The 17,920-nt window shown below is 60.8% G+C and overlaps 1 protein-coding gene across 1 annotated transcript in view; it reads right to left on the reverse strand.

The window, feature by feature from the left end:
• Nucleotides 1-17,920, reverse strand: part of TNRC18 (trinucleotide repeat containing 18) — a 94,463-nt gene that overhangs the window by 64,437 nt on the left and 12,106 nt on the right. The window contains 10 exon segments of the mRNA XM_047779464.1: nucleotides 1,916-1,995; nucleotides 1,997-2,339; nucleotides 2,342-2,424; nucleotides 2,426-2,614; nucleotides 2,616-2,787; nucleotides 2,790-2,882; nucleotides 2,885-2,953; nucleotides 2,956-3,617; nucleotides 4,044-4,167; nucleotides 6,264-6,419. Of these exon segments, the coding sequence (XP_047635420.1) occupies nucleotides 1,916-1,995; nucleotides 1,997-2,339; nucleotides 2,342-2,424; nucleotides 2,426-2,614; nucleotides 2,616-2,787; nucleotides 2,790-2,882; nucleotides 2,885-2,953; nucleotides 2,956-3,617; nucleotides 4,044-4,167; nucleotides 6,264-6,419 (1,971 nt within the window).

Here is a 17,920-nt window from a genome sequence, read left to right on the forward strand (position 1 = left end):
GTTCAGAGGACAGGCCTCCCAGGCTCCAGGGGAGCTCCACACAGAACCATGGGATCGGGCGGTCATTCAACAAACATTCCCTAAGCACGCCTTGTTCTGAGCCTTCGGGGTGGATCAAGTCCTTCTGCGGCTGTGGCGTATTTAGGCGGGGAATGGGGGCTGGCCTCGAGCCTTACTGGGCTCACCTGGGAGAGCAGGGCTGAGGCTGCAGGTCTAGGAGGCAGCTGCGACAGGACAGGGAGGATGAAGCTCAGGGAGGAGTCCGCTTGGGTGGGCAGAGGCGGGGCCAGGCCCAGGGAGGGTAGGGACCCAAGATGCCTGTGCAGCCCAGGGCAGGAAAGTCTGGGAGGTGCAGGGAAGGGGGAGGTCTCTTGGGGGCCCAGATGTGGGCCAAGCCTGAGCCTGCAGCTGGTGAGTCCTGGGAGCGAGCTGGGGGTGGGGCCAGAGATACAGGGAAGAAACTCAGGCCACACGTTGAGAAGTGGCACCAGCAAGGGGTGGCGGACAGGCTTCCACGGCCCTTACCCGGCCTGCCAACCCCGTGCCAATGACACACGAGCCATGGCCTAGGGGAGCAGGCAGCCTCAGTGCCTGACCCACGGTGGGCTCGCCCTGGGCAGACCGAGTCCAGAGTTCTGACCAAAAGGCCACGAAGATCAGCCCTCCAAAATCCCGGAAAGAAACCCAACAGCAAAATACACAAGGGACAGAAGAAAATGTAACCCATTAACCAAGATCTGGAAAAACATTCAAACATTCACCTCACTAGTAGCAGAAGGAAACGCACCAGTCCTCCGACCAAACTTAGCCATTTTTTTCCCTATTTCTTTTTAGGCCACACCCTGCGGCACGTCGACGCCCAGGCTAGGGGTTCCATGGGAGCTACAGCCACCGGCCTACACCACAGCCCCAGCAAGGCAGGATCCAAGCCATGTCTGCAACCTACACCACAGCTCACGGCAACACCGGATCCTTAACCCACTGAGCAAGGCCAGGGATCGAACCCACATCTTCGTGGTTACTACTCAGGTTCGTAACCCACTGAGCCACAACAGGAACGGCCAGCGATTTTTTTAAATGATATTAAAATACCATTCTGAGCAGTCAAATAAGCACATAAAAATCTCTAACTACCTAGAAGTCACGAAGGCATTCCATGTTGAGACCACAAAAACTCCAGAATTCTAGTTTCCATCTGTCACACTGTCACATTCACCACTCGTTACCAAACACCTACTATGCGTCAGGCCCCAGGCGAGGTTTTGGGGACACTGAACTAGGTAAGTAAGGCACAATACCTCCCTCAAGGACATAGAATTGAAAGCTTAAAGCTAATCTATTCCTAGGCATCTATTCTTAGAAAATGACTCAAAACATCAGGAAGACACAATGCACGAAAAGATTCGATGCAACTTCCTAAACTTACAAAAACACCCGAGAAAGGAAAACTCAAATGCCCCGAGAGAACGGCTCACCGAACCAGGGTGCATGCTCTGGACAGAAGAGCAAAGGCCGCCAGAAACGAGACTCATTAAGTCTGCAAAACCAAGAGGAGCCCACCCACACGGGAAAGACGCAGGAGGCCAAGATCCTGGGGCACTGGGAGCTCTGCGGATCGCACCAGCAAATGAACCCGGGGAAAGATCTGAGAGCGCTCAAGGTGGTGAGAAAATATAATGGTCCCTTTTGCTCTTCATCCTTTTCTGAGTTTTACACATTTTTCTATGTGCATAATGGAAAAAGCAATAAACTTTAAATAGCAGCAGCCGCAGCCCACAAGTGGGATAGAGGACACGGAGTACGGGGAAGGCGGGAGACGGGAACGGGAGCCTATGAGACAGGAGGAAACGGAGAGCAGAGGTGGGCCCGCCACGGGAGGACGAGGCGAGGGGTAGGGGTGCCGGCCAGGACCCACCTTTGACGCTGCTCAGCGACAGGGACCGCTCCTGGTCGGCCAGCCCAGGCCCCAGACGACCGCTGCCGCCACTGTCCTCTGCGCGCCACGGCCACGGCTATGCCCACGGGCGGGTGTCGCACCTCTGCCTCACCCTGGGCACCGGAGCCCTCTCGGCCGAAGGCCTTGGCGCTCTCGGGTCTCTCTGGATCCCGCTTCAGCTGCCGGCCTCCGGTGGCTGCAGGGCCCCCGGGGTGTGGGAGGCGGGCCTGGGCGCGGGGGGCCGCCGTGGGAGCAGGTTCGGGCTTCATGGTGCCCAGGCCTCCAAAGGGGCTCTTCTTGCCGCAGCCGCCGGGCCGCACGGCCACGGCCTCGCGGGCGAAGCTGCCGCTGTACTTGATGAGGCTCTGCATGGCCGAGGCCTCGCCGGGCCCGTGGGCCGCGGGTGCATGTCGGCGCCGGGCCTGGCGCAGGTGGCCGCGGCGCGGGGCAGCGCGCCCCCGGGGTCCAGGTAGGCCTTCTTGGAGGCGGGCCTCCTCCTCGGCGCGGCTGGCGTGGTGGTGCTGCGCGGCCAGCACGGCCATCTGCGTGGTGGCGAAGTTGCCCAGCTCGAAAGGCTTCCACTTGTGCTCAGGGCCGCCGGGCGCGGGCGGCCGCCCCGGCTCCAGGCTGAAGAGCTTGGCGGCCTGCTGGGAGGCGGTGGGCGCAGGCCCGCGGGGCGCGCTCGCACGGCCGAGGCTCGGCCTCGGGCTTGAGCAGCTCCTTGGCGGGGAGGTAGGCCCGGAGGTCCGGGGAGGCGCGCGCGGCCCGCGCCGCTGGGGCCTCGGCGGGCGGAGGCCGCTTGAGGGAGCGGATCACCGAGTTCTTCTCGCGGAGGCCCTCGGGTCCGGGGGCGGCCGCGGGGACCCGGGCGGGGCCTGCAGGACGCCGGGCCTGCCTGCCTCGCGCTCCCGGGCCCGGGCGTCGCGCGCCTGCGACGCGATCTGGATGGGCCCGGGCGCTCGTCGAAGGCCTCCACGGAAGGCACGAAGGTGGGCGCCACGACACGGTGCTCGCGGCGGGCTCGCGTGCGGCCGCCGCGGGGAAGATGGTGTAGACGCCGGCGGGGCCGGGCTGGGAGGCGCCGAAGGCCCCGGAGGCGGGGGGGGGCGGGGCGGGCTGGGGGGCGGGGCGGGGGGGCGGGAGCGGCGAGGGGCAGGGGCACGGCCCGGGCAGCAGGGCCTCGGCGGCGCGCCGCAGCCTGGCGCTCTCGTCCTGGCGCGCCGCCTCCTTGGCGCCGCGCGCCGCCTCGGCCACCAGTGCGGGGAGCCCCACGTCCGCGGTGCCGTTGCAGAGGCTCAGCGCCGGCGGCGGCGGCAAGTTCTTGCCCTTGGACTCGGTGGTGGCCGTGCCCGGCGCTCGCGGAGGCCCCGGCTCGGCCAGGAAGGGCGACAGGCGCTCGGGGAGGCGCGGGGGCCCGCGGTCCTGGCGGCCCTCTGCCCGCGCCTCTTGGGTCAGGTCGACCACGCCGCGCAGCCCCGCCGCCTCTTCGCGGGCCCGCGGGTCCTTCTTGCCGAACAGTGGGGGCGGCTCCCCGCCGCGGCCCGCCCGCTCCTTGGCTGGACCTTCGCGAGAAGAGCCTTTGGTCGAGGCGCCCGAGGAGTGGCCGCCTGGGGTCCTGGAGGAGGGCGTGTGAGAGTGCAGGGCGCCCGGAGCCCCCGGGGCGGGCAGGTAGAAGCCGTCTGCAGAGAAGAAAGAGCGCAGCCGTGAGCGAGGGCCCCTTCTGCCCGGGACAGAGCCGAGGGGAGGCCCTGCCGGTGCCCCGAACCCCAGGGTGAGAGGGAGGGCCATGGGCGCAGCACAGCCCTGGAGAGGGCAGCCGCTGGAAATGGAGAAGCAAGTTGCAATCTCGCCTTGGCCTCCTACTAATGAACCTTTCTGAGCCTCGGTTTGCTCATCTGCGAAAGGGGGCGAGGCCGGAATTAGGAGCTGCCCAGAGGAGCAACAGGTTCAGGTGAGGACTGCAGGACTAAAAGGCTCGGGAAGGCTATGGGGGGGTGGAGGTTTGGGGGGGGGAGGGTCGCAAAAAAACACCTTGGGCAGGGGTCTTGGGAGACACAACCTCATTTTGCACAGCCCCCTCCAGACTCCCCACTTCTGCCCTCTGACCTTCTGGGTATCGAAAATGCTGGGCTGGCCCAGCTGGCTGAGGAGGGGGCTCCCGCTGCTGGGGGGCTCCAGGTGGTTCAGGTGGAGGTAGGATGGGTACAGCCCGCTGGGCAGGTGGGAGAAGCCTGGAAGAGAGCACAGAAGCCAGTTGGGACACCTCAGGCCGCCCACTGGGAGCTTCCTCCCACCCCTGCTTCTTGGAAATAAAGTGTCTTGGCGTTCGGCCCCCTGGTGCAGGGAGCCCTGAGGCTCACCACCAGGTCCCCAGAGCAGGGACTGCCCCCTCCCAGTCCCAGCAGCCCCCAGGAAGAGACTCAAACTGGACCCAGTGGAGGGCAATGACGAGGACGAAGAGGGCGGTTCTCAGCACAGACCAAGCCCTTTCAACCAACGCCTGTGCCTTTTTCATTCTCGTTTAAATCGCAGAGGGAAAACACCTGTGAGGCAGAGCGTGTTAATATCCCCATTTTATAGATGAGAAAACTGCGGCTCAGAGAGGCCCCGCTCGACTGAGGTCCCTCAGCAGAGGGAGCCTGGCTTTGTACTGGGGTCCCCAGAACTCTCATCCTCAGCATGGACCCAGGTGAGTGGCTTACAGGTTTAACTTCTGCTGTGTGACCCCAAGCAGATCGCTTGCCTTCTCTGAACCTCAGGTCACCCAGCATCTCCCACTGCTGGGTGTCCCAGCTGGGGAATTCCTCCTGCCAGGCATCCTCCCAACCTCCCACAGCCCCCACCCAGTCCCACCAGCAATGCCCAAACCAGAGCCATACAGGTCAGAGAGGACAGGAAAAGGGAGCCCCGGACAAAGAAAAAGAGGCCTCAGAAGCCAGGCGGAGAAGGAAGCCCAGGAGCCGCTCGGCAGGGCCCAGAAGGCCAGGCAGGCGGGCACTGGGGGGAGATCCTGCCTCCCGCCCTGGGCTGTGGGTCCTATAGGACCTCAGGCCCACTGGGTCCCCCGTGCTCCCAGCGCTCCCTCTGAAACCAGGGATCGGGACCCGTCCCTGGCCACACTGGGCCCACGTTTCCCCCACAGCACCACCTGACGATGGCACTTAACCACCACGAAACAATAAGGAACACCTGATACGCATGATCTCATTTCATCACCGAAACCACACGCCTATGCAGGCACCGGTCCCGCTGCTTTCTCACCTGTAAAGCGGACACAACAGTCCCTGCCTCGCGGCTCGTTCTGAGGATAAAGGGAGTCCAGGTACGCAGCGCTTCCAACACAGGAAGCGCACTGTGCGTTTGCTACCCTTACTCTCACGACTCGTGTTTGTTGGCAAATGGAGGAGAAAGGGAGTCAGGAGGGCAGAGGAGCAAGCTGACGGCACGCAGGCGCCTCCAGCCCCTGCCCGGCTGGCGGACGTGGCAGGCTCGGGGGGGGGGGGGGACCCCAGCCCAGAAGGACCATCCACCAGCCCAGACCCGGAGGCAGGATCGCCCCCGCTGTGCAAGGCACAGACAATGACAGAAGCACCAGGCGACAGTCTGGCACAGAAGAAGTGGGGAGACGGTGGGCAGGGGAAGGCCCAGGACACCCGGAAGACAGCCAGCGGGAGCGAGCACCTGGCCTCTAGAATCCACCAGAGCCAGAAGTGGGGAGGAGCTCAGGGGTCCCCTCAGGCCCATCCCTTCGCAGACAGAGGGGAAACTGAGGCTCCAGGGAGGCCCAGGACCTGCTCTGGACGAGCGGGAAGCCAAGCGGGCGGACCGCGCCCCACATTTAGGGGCATCAAGGCAGAACGGCAACAAGACAGCCCCAGGGCGCCTGGTCCACTGCCCCCACAGTTACAGCTGTCAAGGTGACCGTGGGCAGAACAAACGGGGCCCTGCCCTTGCAGCGCACTCTGGTGAGAAAACAGGTATTTCACCAAAAAAAAAAAAAAAAAACCGCACAGAGACGTCTGTCGTCCCAAGGGAAAGGAAGAGAGGGCTGGGGTGAGACATTTTGAGCCAAGCCCCAAAGGATGAACAGGGAGTCGGGCGAGGGCTGCAAGCAGAGGGAACAGCACGTGTAAAGGCCCTGTGACAGCGACAAGAGGAAGCACGGAGCATGAGAGGAACAGCAGGGAGGCCAGAGGACCAGGGCTGGGCGCCACCAGCCACAGTGTGGAGGGGTGACCTTGGTGGCCGAGGGGGGTGGGCAGACTTGAGAAGGGCTGGGGATGGCGGCCCGATGGCCCTCGGCCCGCCCTCCTGGCTCGCTCCTTACCTTCATGGGCATGGGCGGCCCACAGCTGCACCATGGGCAGGTTGCTGGGGGTGGGGGAGCGGAAGGAGAGGTCAGAGGGCAGGGGCACCGGGCTTCCATGGGACGAGGCTGAGGGCCCCATCCCGCTGGCCACAAAGCTGCCCAAGAAGGCCTCGCCTGCAGAGAGAAGGGGGGGCTGTCAGGCAGCCGCAGGCCACCGGTGCCCAGCCCACCGCCCTGTGATCCCCACACCTCTCCCCACTCAGGTGACCCTGGCCCGTGGCAGGTGGGGTGGGGTGGGGTGGGGGGGGGGGTCAAAGAAACCTCCCCCGCCCCACCCGGCCCCTTGGACTCAGGACAGGCCTGATTCAACTCAGCCAGACCCAGGGCTGGAGAAAACTGCCGGGGGAGACCCAGGGGCCTCCAGGGCACCCAACCTCTCAGCAGGAGAGTGGCCATCCCCAGACCCCGATGAAAGCTGAGGCTGCAGGTGGGGGGCAGGGACCTCCAGAGGCCTCAGAGTGAGGAGGGGGAGGAGCTCACGTTGCAAGCTCCTGGACCAGGGAGGAACTGTGTGCCCATTTCACAGCTGAGGAAGCGGAGGCTCAGCGAGGGGACGGAGTGCACCTGAGCAGTGACTCCCGGATGCACGCCCAGCGGCACCCCAGGAAGACAGTGAATCAACAAATGAACAGGTGGGTGAGGAGGGCAGCAGCTTGGGCCCCATCCCAGTGGGCGGGCCCTGCCACTGGGGTCCCTCAAGTGGGGGTGTGGGGCCAACTGCTGCTGGCAAGGACCCTGGGCTGGGGCCTGGTGGAAACCACGCCCACCCCGCCACACCCCACCTGCGGGGACACCGCCTCAGGCCTGCCACCCAGGGGCACTGCCTCTACGCCCCACACACCCACCCTTCAGGGGGAGACCCCGGCCGGCCCCAGCTCATAGGCCCGGGGCGGAGGGGGGCCTTGGAGACCTGGGCAAGGGCACTGCCCTCACCGGACCACCGCTTGCTCATCAGCAAAAATGGGTGACAAGGCCTCCCCCAAGAAGGATGCTGGGTAAGGAAGCTGGCACTTAACAACCAGGATAAAAAATGATCAGCAGCAGCCACTGCGCCCACACTCTGAAAGCACTGGGCACCAGCTCCTCCGCCGGCGGAGACACGAGTCCCTGCGCCCCACGTGTGACCTCTCCCACGCCACCCCAAGAAGAGGCACCGTTTTGCAGCAGTGACTGCAGGGCCCCACAGACAACGTGTGTGACTCGGGTACCCGACCCACAGGGACTCCCGGACCCCCGCTCAACCTCGGGGTCCTGGCACACAACCAGAGCTCCCTCGCCCCCTCCCCGGGGACACAGGAGCCCCAGAGGGCCCTCAAGGGTGCACACAAGGACACCGGCAGCTGCCCACCCCCCCACCACCAGCCTCTCCGAGGCTACAAGGGACAGGGCCTCCTCCTTGTCCCCCAGAGCGGCGACGTGGCGGGCGGAGCCATGGGAGGACACCTTCTGGTCCCATGTGCTGTCACCACCACACACCCCATGTCTGGAGAGCCCCCCACCCCACCCCAGCCTCCTCACCAGACTCCAGCGCCAAGCCCTCGGGGCCCAGGGCCATGGTGGGCTGCTCCGACGGCCCATGCGGCCCAAGCCCGGGCAGCGGGGCTCCGGGCCCGCCAGGCCCCAGGCTTCCTCCTCGGCAGGCGGGCGGGTGGACGGCTCCGGAAGCCGGCAGCCCGAGGTTTGCGCAAGGGCTTACATCAGCCGCCAGCTCTTCCTGCCCCGGGCCTCGCGGAAGCCCGGCGGCCCGGGCCTGCCCCTGCCCAGGCTTGTGAAACCCGCCCAGCGGCACCCCAGACCTGGCAGGGCGTTGGGGCCCGGATGCCACCAACGGCTCCCGCCAGCCACAGGGCTCAACGGTGCCCCACGTCCCTCCCTCAGGCCCGGCAGCGGAGCAGGTGGCGGGCCTGTGCCCCCAACAGCAGCAGCGTGCAGCTCTGTGAAGCGGGCACACCATCCCCACCTGACCGCCAGCCCCGTGACAGCAAGCCCGACAGGGGCTTTTTTTCCTTTGTTTCAAGGGCCACACCCATGGCACATGGAGGTCCCCAGGCTAGGGGCCAGATCAGAGCTGCAGCCGCCAGCCTACACCACAGCCAGAGCAACAATGGATCCGAGCTGTGTCTGTGACCTACACCACAGCTCAAGGCAACACCGGATCCTGAACCCAGTGAGCGAGGCCAGAGACTGAACCCTCATCCTCATGGATCCCCGTCGGGTTTGTTAACCGCTGAGCCACGCACGTCTCCCACGACCACGGCATTTGTCTGCACAGCTTCGCTGTCCCCCCTCCCCAAACTCTGCTCCGAAAGCAGCAGTGAGAGCGCTCGGTGGCCGGAACGCTGCTGCCCGGCCCCTCGCAGGCGGTGCCTCGGCTCATCCCCACCTCCGGGTCTCCCCTCTGCCCAGGACAACTTGGAAGCCTACACCTGTGTCCCCCTCAAGGGGGCTCCCTCCCCGAGGTGCCCAGGACCTGGCCCACAGCAGACACCAACTCTGGGCCTGGGTACCTGCACGGTATCTGACCCTCTCGGGGCAAAAGGAGATTAGGAAAGAAGGGGACCTTGACACCGGAGGAGGCACGAGCCACCCCGAGCTGTCCTGCCTGGTCGCTCTGGGGTGGAGGAGCGGCAGCTGACCCCCACCCGACACCACCAGCGTCTCCAGCCTGCCCGCCCCAGCCCAGCTGCAGCCCACAGCCCTCCCACGGGGGCGGCCACTCATGGGCCACCAGGACCCCCTGGGAGAGCGTGCCCGCTGGCCTGCCGCCACCCTGGAAGGACCGGGACCTGGGAGATCCAGTGGACAACCCCCGGCCCAGAACCAGCAGCGCCCGCCCCCACCCCAGATCTCTGCTGGCCCCTCCAGGAGCCACGCCACTTGTGGCTACTGAGCACTTGAAATGTGTGGCTGATGAGACCGAGGAAACCGCATCTTCAATTTTATGAAATTTTAATTAATTTAGACTTAATTTAGCCACAGTCTGGGCTGAAGGCTCCTCCCTGCTGGAAAATGGAACAGGGGCAGGGCTGGGGGCCTCTGACAGGCCAGGCCCCCACCACGGACAGGGGGTGGACAGAAGGGCCCCCAGGGGACCGTGAAAGACAAACCCCGGCCCGACACCCACGGCTGCTGAGGCTAATGCCAGACCACCTTGCCCAGGTGGATGCAGAGATAAAACGTGGGTCACCTTTGCAAAGCGCATGCTGCAAAGTTATACCATCTGGGGCTTGGAAAAGCCCAGCATCTGCTCAAGGTCACGGTCTGATGTGGGACCACGACCCTTACCCAAATTTCCATCTGTCTCTTCCTTAAATTTTCAATTGGAAACTAGAGAGAGCTGATGGCTGCCCGTGATGAATGCACCAATACCACCACACTGCATGCTTGCAAGACGTTAACTGCACATTATGTGACTTTCATTTCATTTAAAAAAAACACAAACCCAAAACAGCACCACCACAGAAGCGCCTCTCTCTCTGCTTTCTGAATCCAGCCCCGAGTCTGTGTCTCCCCCCCCACTGCCCAGGGCACATGGGCACAGCAGTTCGTGGGCTGGCACATCCTGGTGCATCTTCCTACAGCCCCTGGGAACCAGGGAATCCTGTTACCACCCCCCATTTTACAGACTAAGAAACTGAGGCCTCCGAGAGACTGGCCGGGTCACCAGCCCTAGACAACCAAAGTGGCTCAGCTAGCGCTACAAGCACACAGCACATCAAGGCCTTGGCTCCAGTCTGGCAGCTGTCCCCAGGACCATGAGAGACAGACCCCCCCACCCACACACATGTCCTGGCCCTTGGGGAGGCTTAGAAAATGGTCCTCCCCCTTCTCTGGTTCCCAGGGCCAAGTAAGAGACACGGAGGCCTGCTATGGGGCCACTGGCCCCTGCCACTGCCTAGAGGAGGGGCTCTGGGGGTCCCTCTGGGAACATAACTGGCAGGGAGCTGCGCACAGACACCCCCGCCGCCCGCCCCACCGGGCCGGGCCCCCTCCGGCAGGTCAGCAGACCCTCCCCAGCTGGGACCCACCCCACACTGCACCGTGGGAACACAGCCCAGAGCCATGCATTAGGGGTGCAGGCCAGCCTGTTCTCAGCCATCATCGCCCCCCTCATCAGCGCCCCAAACAGAGGAAGGGTTTCGGGGTTGGCTGACGCCAAGGCTGGCCAAGATTATCAGGAGACAGGACTCACATCCCCAAAAGGTGTCTGCTCCCCCTCTCCTTCCTCCCCCATCACTGGGGCCGGCGGCCTGAGCGCAGGGCTGGGACGAAGGCCTGTCCAGAGGCACCCTTTGCTCATATGCCGACAGCCCCACCGAGAAGGCACCAGTGAGGCCGCCTTAGCCAGGCATCCTGCCCACGGATGGCGGTCGCCGGCGACCCTTCCAGAAGCTATGTAAACAGGCCCCTGAAGCCCTGGCCAGTGGGAGCGGGGAGGGGGGACCAGGATGAGGTCACCAAGGGTACAAAGGACTTTAGCACAGGCTGGGCTAAATAGGGAACCGCTCGGCCCCACAGGCTAACCCCAGGGCCTTTGCACTTCAGCCTGGAATCCATTCCATCCCCTGGGACAGCAAATTATCTGCCTACTCCCAAGTGTATACACCTCCCTCCCTTCCCTTAGAACCCGGCCGACACACACTCGCCAAGGCGGCCTTCTCCAACCGGCTCTAACTGGGACTATCTCAGCCCCGCAAGCCCCCCCGCCCCCCCACGCCCTTTCCTGAATTATCCCCCCCCCTTGCTTATCACCACTTATCACACCATATACACATTAGTTCCTTCTTTATTGTAGTTCCCTGTTTATTGTCCCTCTCCACCCACTGGGACAGGAGTCGGCAAGCTTTTCTTGAAAGGGTCAGATAAATACTCTGGGCACTGCAGGCCGATTCTGCCTGCCTGGGCTCTGTCCCAAACGGGAGAAGGGCCAGTCTGGGGGCGCAGGATGCGGACCCCTGTACTCCTACGTAGGCTGGCTCCATCCCCAGCGGCCCCACCCCCACCCCTGCCCCAGTAAGTGTATGCAGTAGGTGCTCCATTCATATTTATGGTCGGGGATGGGCAAGGCCGTGATCAGCTTGGGCAGAGGGACAGACCAAAGGGGGGCCGCTTCTACTTCACAGCCAAGGTCGGGTTTCACTCCTTTTGTCTCCACCCACCCCCAGCCACCCTGGGAGAAGGGATTCTTGATGCTTTTACAGATGAGGAAACTGAGGCGCTGACGCCGACATCGACACTGCTCCCCCCGGGGCCCACCGCCCAGACCCCAGACCCTGCTTTTCATCCTTTCCCGCCCCCCAGGCCCCTCCCCAAGCAGACATGGAACAAATACGCTTCCCTTCCCTGTTTTAAAAGCTCCCGGCCTTGCAAAGGAGCTGCAACCCTCGGGATGCCACAGAGGTGATCGGAGTGTCTGCCCGGCACGATCAGATCAGGACTGTCACCCAAAAAAGGGCCCATTCTAGCCCAGAGCACAGCCACGTGACTCAGCCGTTGCCATGACAGCGGCTGAAAACAGTTCAAGGACCCTCAGGATGGAATGACCTTCAGACACCCCCTGGTCCCAAGATTCGGAGGCTTGTGTAACATCTAAGCCAGAGAATGGTTAATGCCCTGTCTTATAAAGAGCCCGGGGTTCCCGTCATGGCACAGGGGCAACAAATCTGACCAGTAACCATGAGGACGCAGGTTCGATCCCCACCCTCGCTCAGTGGGTTAAGGATCTGGCATTGCCACAGCTGTGGTGTAGGTCACTCCTGCGGTTCGACCCAGGAACTTCCAACTTCCACGCCGAGGGTGTGGCCAAACAGAACAAAACAAACAACAAAAAAGATGTCATCCAACACCTCAGCACATTTTGAGTTTGACGGGGGGGGGGGGGGGGGGGGGGGGGGGGGGGGGGGGGGGGACAGAGCCAACTCATCCTCAGCTTCAGGGAAGCAGATCTGCAGGCTACTGTGGCCCAGACCCACGTCTGGGGTCCCTCGCAAGGAAGCCATCTTTCTGGGCAAAGATGCATTTACTCAGAGGCTCACTGCAGCCAAAGTGATCTAGAGATTTAACGCAGCCCCACTCCAAAACCGCGGAGGAGGGGGCCGGGGGCGGGGAGGGGGGGGGGGTGAAAACCTGCCTCTAAAAGTTACACAGAGGAGTTCCGGCCTGGCTCAGCAGTAATGAACCTGACTAGCATCCATGAGGATGCAGGTTCAATCCCTGGCATCACTGAGGGGGTTGAGGATCCAGCATTGCCGTGAACTGTGGTGTAGGTTGCAGACGGGGCTCAGATCTGATCTTGCATTGCTGGGGCTGTGGTGCAGGCCGGCAGCTACAGCTCCAATTCCACCCGTCGCCTCAGAACTCCCCCTATGCCGCAGGTGCGGCACTAAAAAGCAAAAAAAAAAGTGACACGACATTGAAGACAGGGGCCGGCAGAGATTTCTCCACACTCCTTCACAATAACCAAAAGCTGGAAGCACCCAAGGGTTTACTGGATCAACAGAATGTAGTCTATCTTTGTCTTTTTGCCTTTTCTAGGGCCGCTCCCACGGCATATGGAGGTTCCCAGGCTAGGGGTCGAATCGGAGCTGCAGCCACCGGCCCACGCCAGAGCCACAGCAACGCGGGATCCGAGCCGTGTCTGCAACCTACACCACAGCTCATAGCAACGCCGGATCCTTAACCCACTGAGCAAGGCCAGGGACCGAACCCGCCACCTCCTGGTTCCTAGTCGGATTCGTTAACCACCGAGCCACGACGGGAACTCCAAACATAGTCTATCTTTATGCTGTGAACTATCATTCGGCCTTAACAAGAAGGAAATTCTGACACCTGACCTGACACAGATGAGCGGTGAAGATATGATGCAAAGTGAAATGAGCCAGACACCGAAGGTCAAATATTGTTATGATTGTACTTTTCTGCGGCCCCTGGAGGAGTTAAGTTCAAAGCCTGGGCGCCAGGGGCTGAAGATGGGGGTGGGGAGCTAAGGTCTAATGGGACAGAGCTTCAGTTTGGGAAGATGGACGCGTTACGGACGTGACGGTGGTGACAGTTACACCACAAGGTGAATGAACCTGATGCCACCAAACTGTACGTGTAAAAACAGTTACAGTGGTAAACACATGTATTTTATCAGTTAAAAGCAAAAGTTATAGGAGTTCCCGTCGTGGCGCAGTGGTTAACGAATCCGACTAGGAACCAGGAGGTTGCGGGTTCGATCCCTGGCCTTGCTCAGTGGGTTAAGGATCCGGTGTTGCCGTGAGCTGTGGTGTAGGCCGGCAGCTGTAGCTCTGATCTGACCCCCGGCCTGGGAACCCTCCATATGCCGCGGGTTCAGCCCTAAAAAGACCAAAAAAAAAAGAAGCACCAAGGCAGCAGGATGGCGGGGAGTTTGCTGCTTACAGTAGATGCAAACTATCACACTTGGAATGGATGAGCCACGCGGTCCTGCTGTGCAGCACGGGGAACTACATACACCCAGTTGATTTTTTTTCTTTTTGTTTTTTTAGGGCCACACCCTCAGCATACGTCAGTTTCTGGGCTAGGGGTCAAACTGGAACTGCAGCTGCCAGCCTACATTCGCCACAGCCACAGCCACACAGGATAGGAGCCACAGCTGCAACCCACACCACAGCTCTCGGCAACACGGGATCCTTAACCCGCCGAGCAAGGCCAAGGGTCGAACCTGCATCCTCACAGACACCATATCAGGTTCTTCAACTGCTGAGCCACAAGAGGAACTCCGGGATTAGCGCCCTTTTGAAAGGGGCCCCAAAGAGCTTTCTCGTCCCTTGACAGAAGACAATATAAGAAAAGGGATATATGTATGTATATAAATATATACACATATGTATGACTGTGTCACTTTGCTGGAGAATAGAAATTGGCACAACATGGTCAATCAACTATATTTTAATTAAGAAAAGTTTAAAACAGCACAATTGAGTGTAAACCATTAAAAAGAAAAAAAAAAAAAAACCAGCCAGGGAGTTCCCGTCGTGGCGCAGTAGTTAACAAATCTGACTAGGAACCATGAGGTTGCGGGTTCGGTCCCTGCCCTTGCTCAGTGGGTGAACGATCCGGTGTTGCCATGAGCTGTGGTGTGGGTCACAGGCGGCTCGGATCCTGCGTTGCTGTGGCTCTGGCGTAGGCCGGTGGCTACAGCTCCAACTAGACCCCTAGCCTGGGAACCTCCATATGCCGCGGGAGCGGCCCAAGAAATGGCAAAAAGACACAAGGGGAAAAAAAAAAAAAAAAAAGCCAAGGCAACCTTGAAGATGAAAAACAACGTGGCACCTGCAGTGTGGAAGCTGGTGTGGCCTCGGCTCGTGGGTAGATGAAAGGGCTGGGCCTATGGGGTCAGGACTCCCTGTTCTTATGTGCCCCACCGCCACCCAAAAATCAATTCCAGGTGCACTGCAGATCCAAACATGAAAGGCAAAAGCTTCTAGAAGAGGGACGCAGGTTCAATCCCCGGCCCAGCACAGTAGGTTTGGGATCTAATGTTGCCACAGCTGCAACACAGATCACAACCACAGCTCGGATCCACTCCCAGGATCCCAGGATCACAGAGTGGCCAAAGAAGAAAAGCAAGAAGCAAAAAAAAAAAAAAAAAACCTGGAAAATTCCTCTATGACCTGGGGCAGGCAACGCTTTCCTAAAGACCACAGAAAAAGCACTATCCATAAAGATAAGACTGAGAAACCAAATCACATTAAAATCAGGGACGTCTTTTGATCACATGACACCCTTAGGAGAATGAAAAAGTGAGCCACCTCAAGGGAAGAAACGGTGTGGTCTGTCACCCATGCAGGGCTTGGATCCAGAATATATAAAGAACGCCCTGCGAGTCAACAAGAACGAGAGAGACAACCCAGGGTAAACACGGGCAAGATTCAACAAGAGGGCAGCAGATAAGGATGTCCAAATAGCAGCAGATCCAGGACAAGGTAACTCAGCCTCTTAACTGAGGAAGAATGAAGTAAAACTTCTACACACCCGCCAGAAGGCTTACGATGTCAAGAAGCAAAGATGGACGGTGTCTGGGCCAGACCAGAGGGGGCATCACTAGCACGACCACGCAAAGAGCCTGGCAGGCTCCAGAAACCCTTCCGACCCAGCAACGCCCCCGTAAGGGTGCGGAAATGCGCCCCCCGCGAGGCAGATGGTCCCAGTACCACTTCCCAGTACCGCTTCCCGGCCTCTTGGCTGAGCTCAAGGGCAGGGTCCGTTCCCATCAGCGTCATACCTGCCGTGTCCTCTAACCATGACCTTCCCACCAGGAGTAACCCGAACTGGAAAATAACCCAAATGTCCACCAAGAGCTGGATATACAGGGACATTCTCCTAGGAGGGGAACCCCTTCCACAAGGCACAACCACAGCGAGCAGGGCCGGATTGAGCTCACACCCTCACACCCAAGAGGCCACACTATGTGCTTCCACAAACGGGAAGGGCATCGCAAGACATCCTGCTTAGCGCCAGGAGAAGGGTCACCTTGGGACAAGGCGATGAACAGAGAGCCTGGGTTTCTTTTTTTTTTTTTTTGGTCTTTTTGCCTTTTTCTAGGGCCGCACCCGCAGCATGTGGAGGTTCCCAGGCTAGGGGTCTAATCAGAGCTGTAGCCACCGGCCTGCACCACAGCCACAGCTACAGCCACGCAGGATCCGAGCCGCATCTGCGACCTACACCACAGCTCATAGCAACGCCGGACCCTTAACCCACTGAGCAAGGCCAGGGATCGAACCCGCAACCTCATGGTTCCTAGTCGGATTGGTTTCCACTGTGCCACAATGGGAACTCCTACCCTGGGTTTCTTAATCTTCACCAAAATAATTGAACAGTATATATTTATGATCTCTGGTTTTGTTTTTTTGATGGTTTTGGGGTTTTTTTGTTTGGTTTTTTTTTTTTTGCTGCGTCCGTGGCACGTGAACGTTCCCGGGCCAGGGAAGGAACCCACGCCCCAGCAGCAACCCAAGCTGACTCAGTGACTACGCTGGAGGCTGAACCCGCTGCGCCACAAGAGAACTCCAGATCTCTGCTCATCTGTGTGCCCCTTCCACCCCAATAAAAAATACCCTTTAAAAACAGGGCGCAAGGAGGCCGATCTGAACGTAAGTATGGAAAATATTAAATTCTGAGTAATTGTCATGAAATTCTTACACTGACAAAATTTGCAAAAACCAAAACAAGTAAGTTAAAATAAACCCAGAAAGCAAACAAGGAAGAGAAAGACAAATTCTTATTCACACTGCCCCCCACCCCCAGTCCCTGGCTGTCTCGCCAGAGCGCTCAGGTGTGACCTTGGGGAGGGGACACGACCTCTCTGAGCCTTGCTTTTTCCTCTACCGTAAAATGAAGGGCAAGTAAGAAAGGAAAGGAGTTGCGAGGGGAGCTGCTCCTGTGTCCTGTGCTTCAGGGCACTCCCCTCTCCCCGAGAAGGTGCCACCAGGCAGACGAGCGAGGCTGAGGGACAGAGCTGGGGGTGGGGGGGCTTACCCTGCACAGCCCTGGCACTGTGACTGGGCCACAGCACCTGTGGCCACTGCCAACGTCCCCACGCTCCCATCCGTGCGGTACACGTGGCTGAGAGTCTTGAGCGGCTGGGGTTCCTCCGAGCGAAACGCAGGCTCTGAAGCCGCCAGACCCGATCGATCGATCGCAGGCCCCTGCCCCGCCTCCCAGGAGAGGAGGGGTCCCACCGGGCCCGGGGGCTGGCCCCAGGCAGGCAGGAGGGGCTTTATTCCTCCAGCTCCCTCGTCCAGCCTCCCTCCCCTCCCGCCGGGCCAGCCCTGACCCCCGGCCGCCCAGACCCCAGCAGGCATCTTGCAGCCCACGGAGCACCCAGCGCCGCCCCGAAGAGGTGGCAGCCAGGGAAGGGCCAGCGGGGCTGAACGCCCGTCCCTCCCCCAGCCCAGAATCTGGCCCCCCCCCCCCCCCCCCCGTGGGCTAGGGCTCAGCCTCGCGCGGACCAGACGCCCAGCCCACCAAGTAGGTGCTCGAATCTAAATACAGGGAATCCCAGGACGGCCCAGAGCAGTCAAGGCCCCAGCCCGGCCAATGATATGCAAATGCGTCCACCCCAGCCTCGCCCCAGGGCTCCAGACGTTCTCAATTCTAAAGCAATTACCGAGGATTTCCCCATTGATTTCTCTTCCCCCCAACGGAGGTCTCGGCCCAGGGAGGGCCTTCTCAGGCCGGGGGAGGAGGGGGGCCGGACCCCAGACTCGGGGGTACAGAGATCTAGCAGGACACACAGTTTAAAAAGGGAACAGTTTACTGGGGCACGAGGGCGCCCTTGGAGGTCCTGGGTCGGATCCTCGGGGCTGGCGGGGGGGGGGGGGGGGGGGGGGCGGCGGCGGCAATGAAAACCAGTACAAATCCTCAAGCCTTGCAGCCAGGCTTAAAGTCCCCGCAGGCAGGAAACGGGACTCGGGCGTGGGAGACTGAGGAAGCCAGAAGAAGGGACACCTCGACACTTCAGAAAGATCCACAGGGGTCTACAAGGCCCCCCCTCGCATCCCAGCCCCATCAGCTTGGGCGCGCCTCTCTTAAATATGAAGACACCCAGAGAAGCAGGCCCCAGACACCCAGGGAGTCTCCAATGTGAAAGA

This window comes from Phacochoerus africanus, chromosome 5 (assembly GCF_016906955.1).
Source record: "Phacochoerus africanus isolate WHEZ1 chromosome 5, ROS_Pafr_v1, whole genome shotgun sequence".
Classification (NCBI taxonomy): domain Eukaryota; kingdom Metazoa; phylum Chordata; class Mammalia; order Artiodactyla; family Suidae; genus Phacochoerus; species Phacochoerus africanus.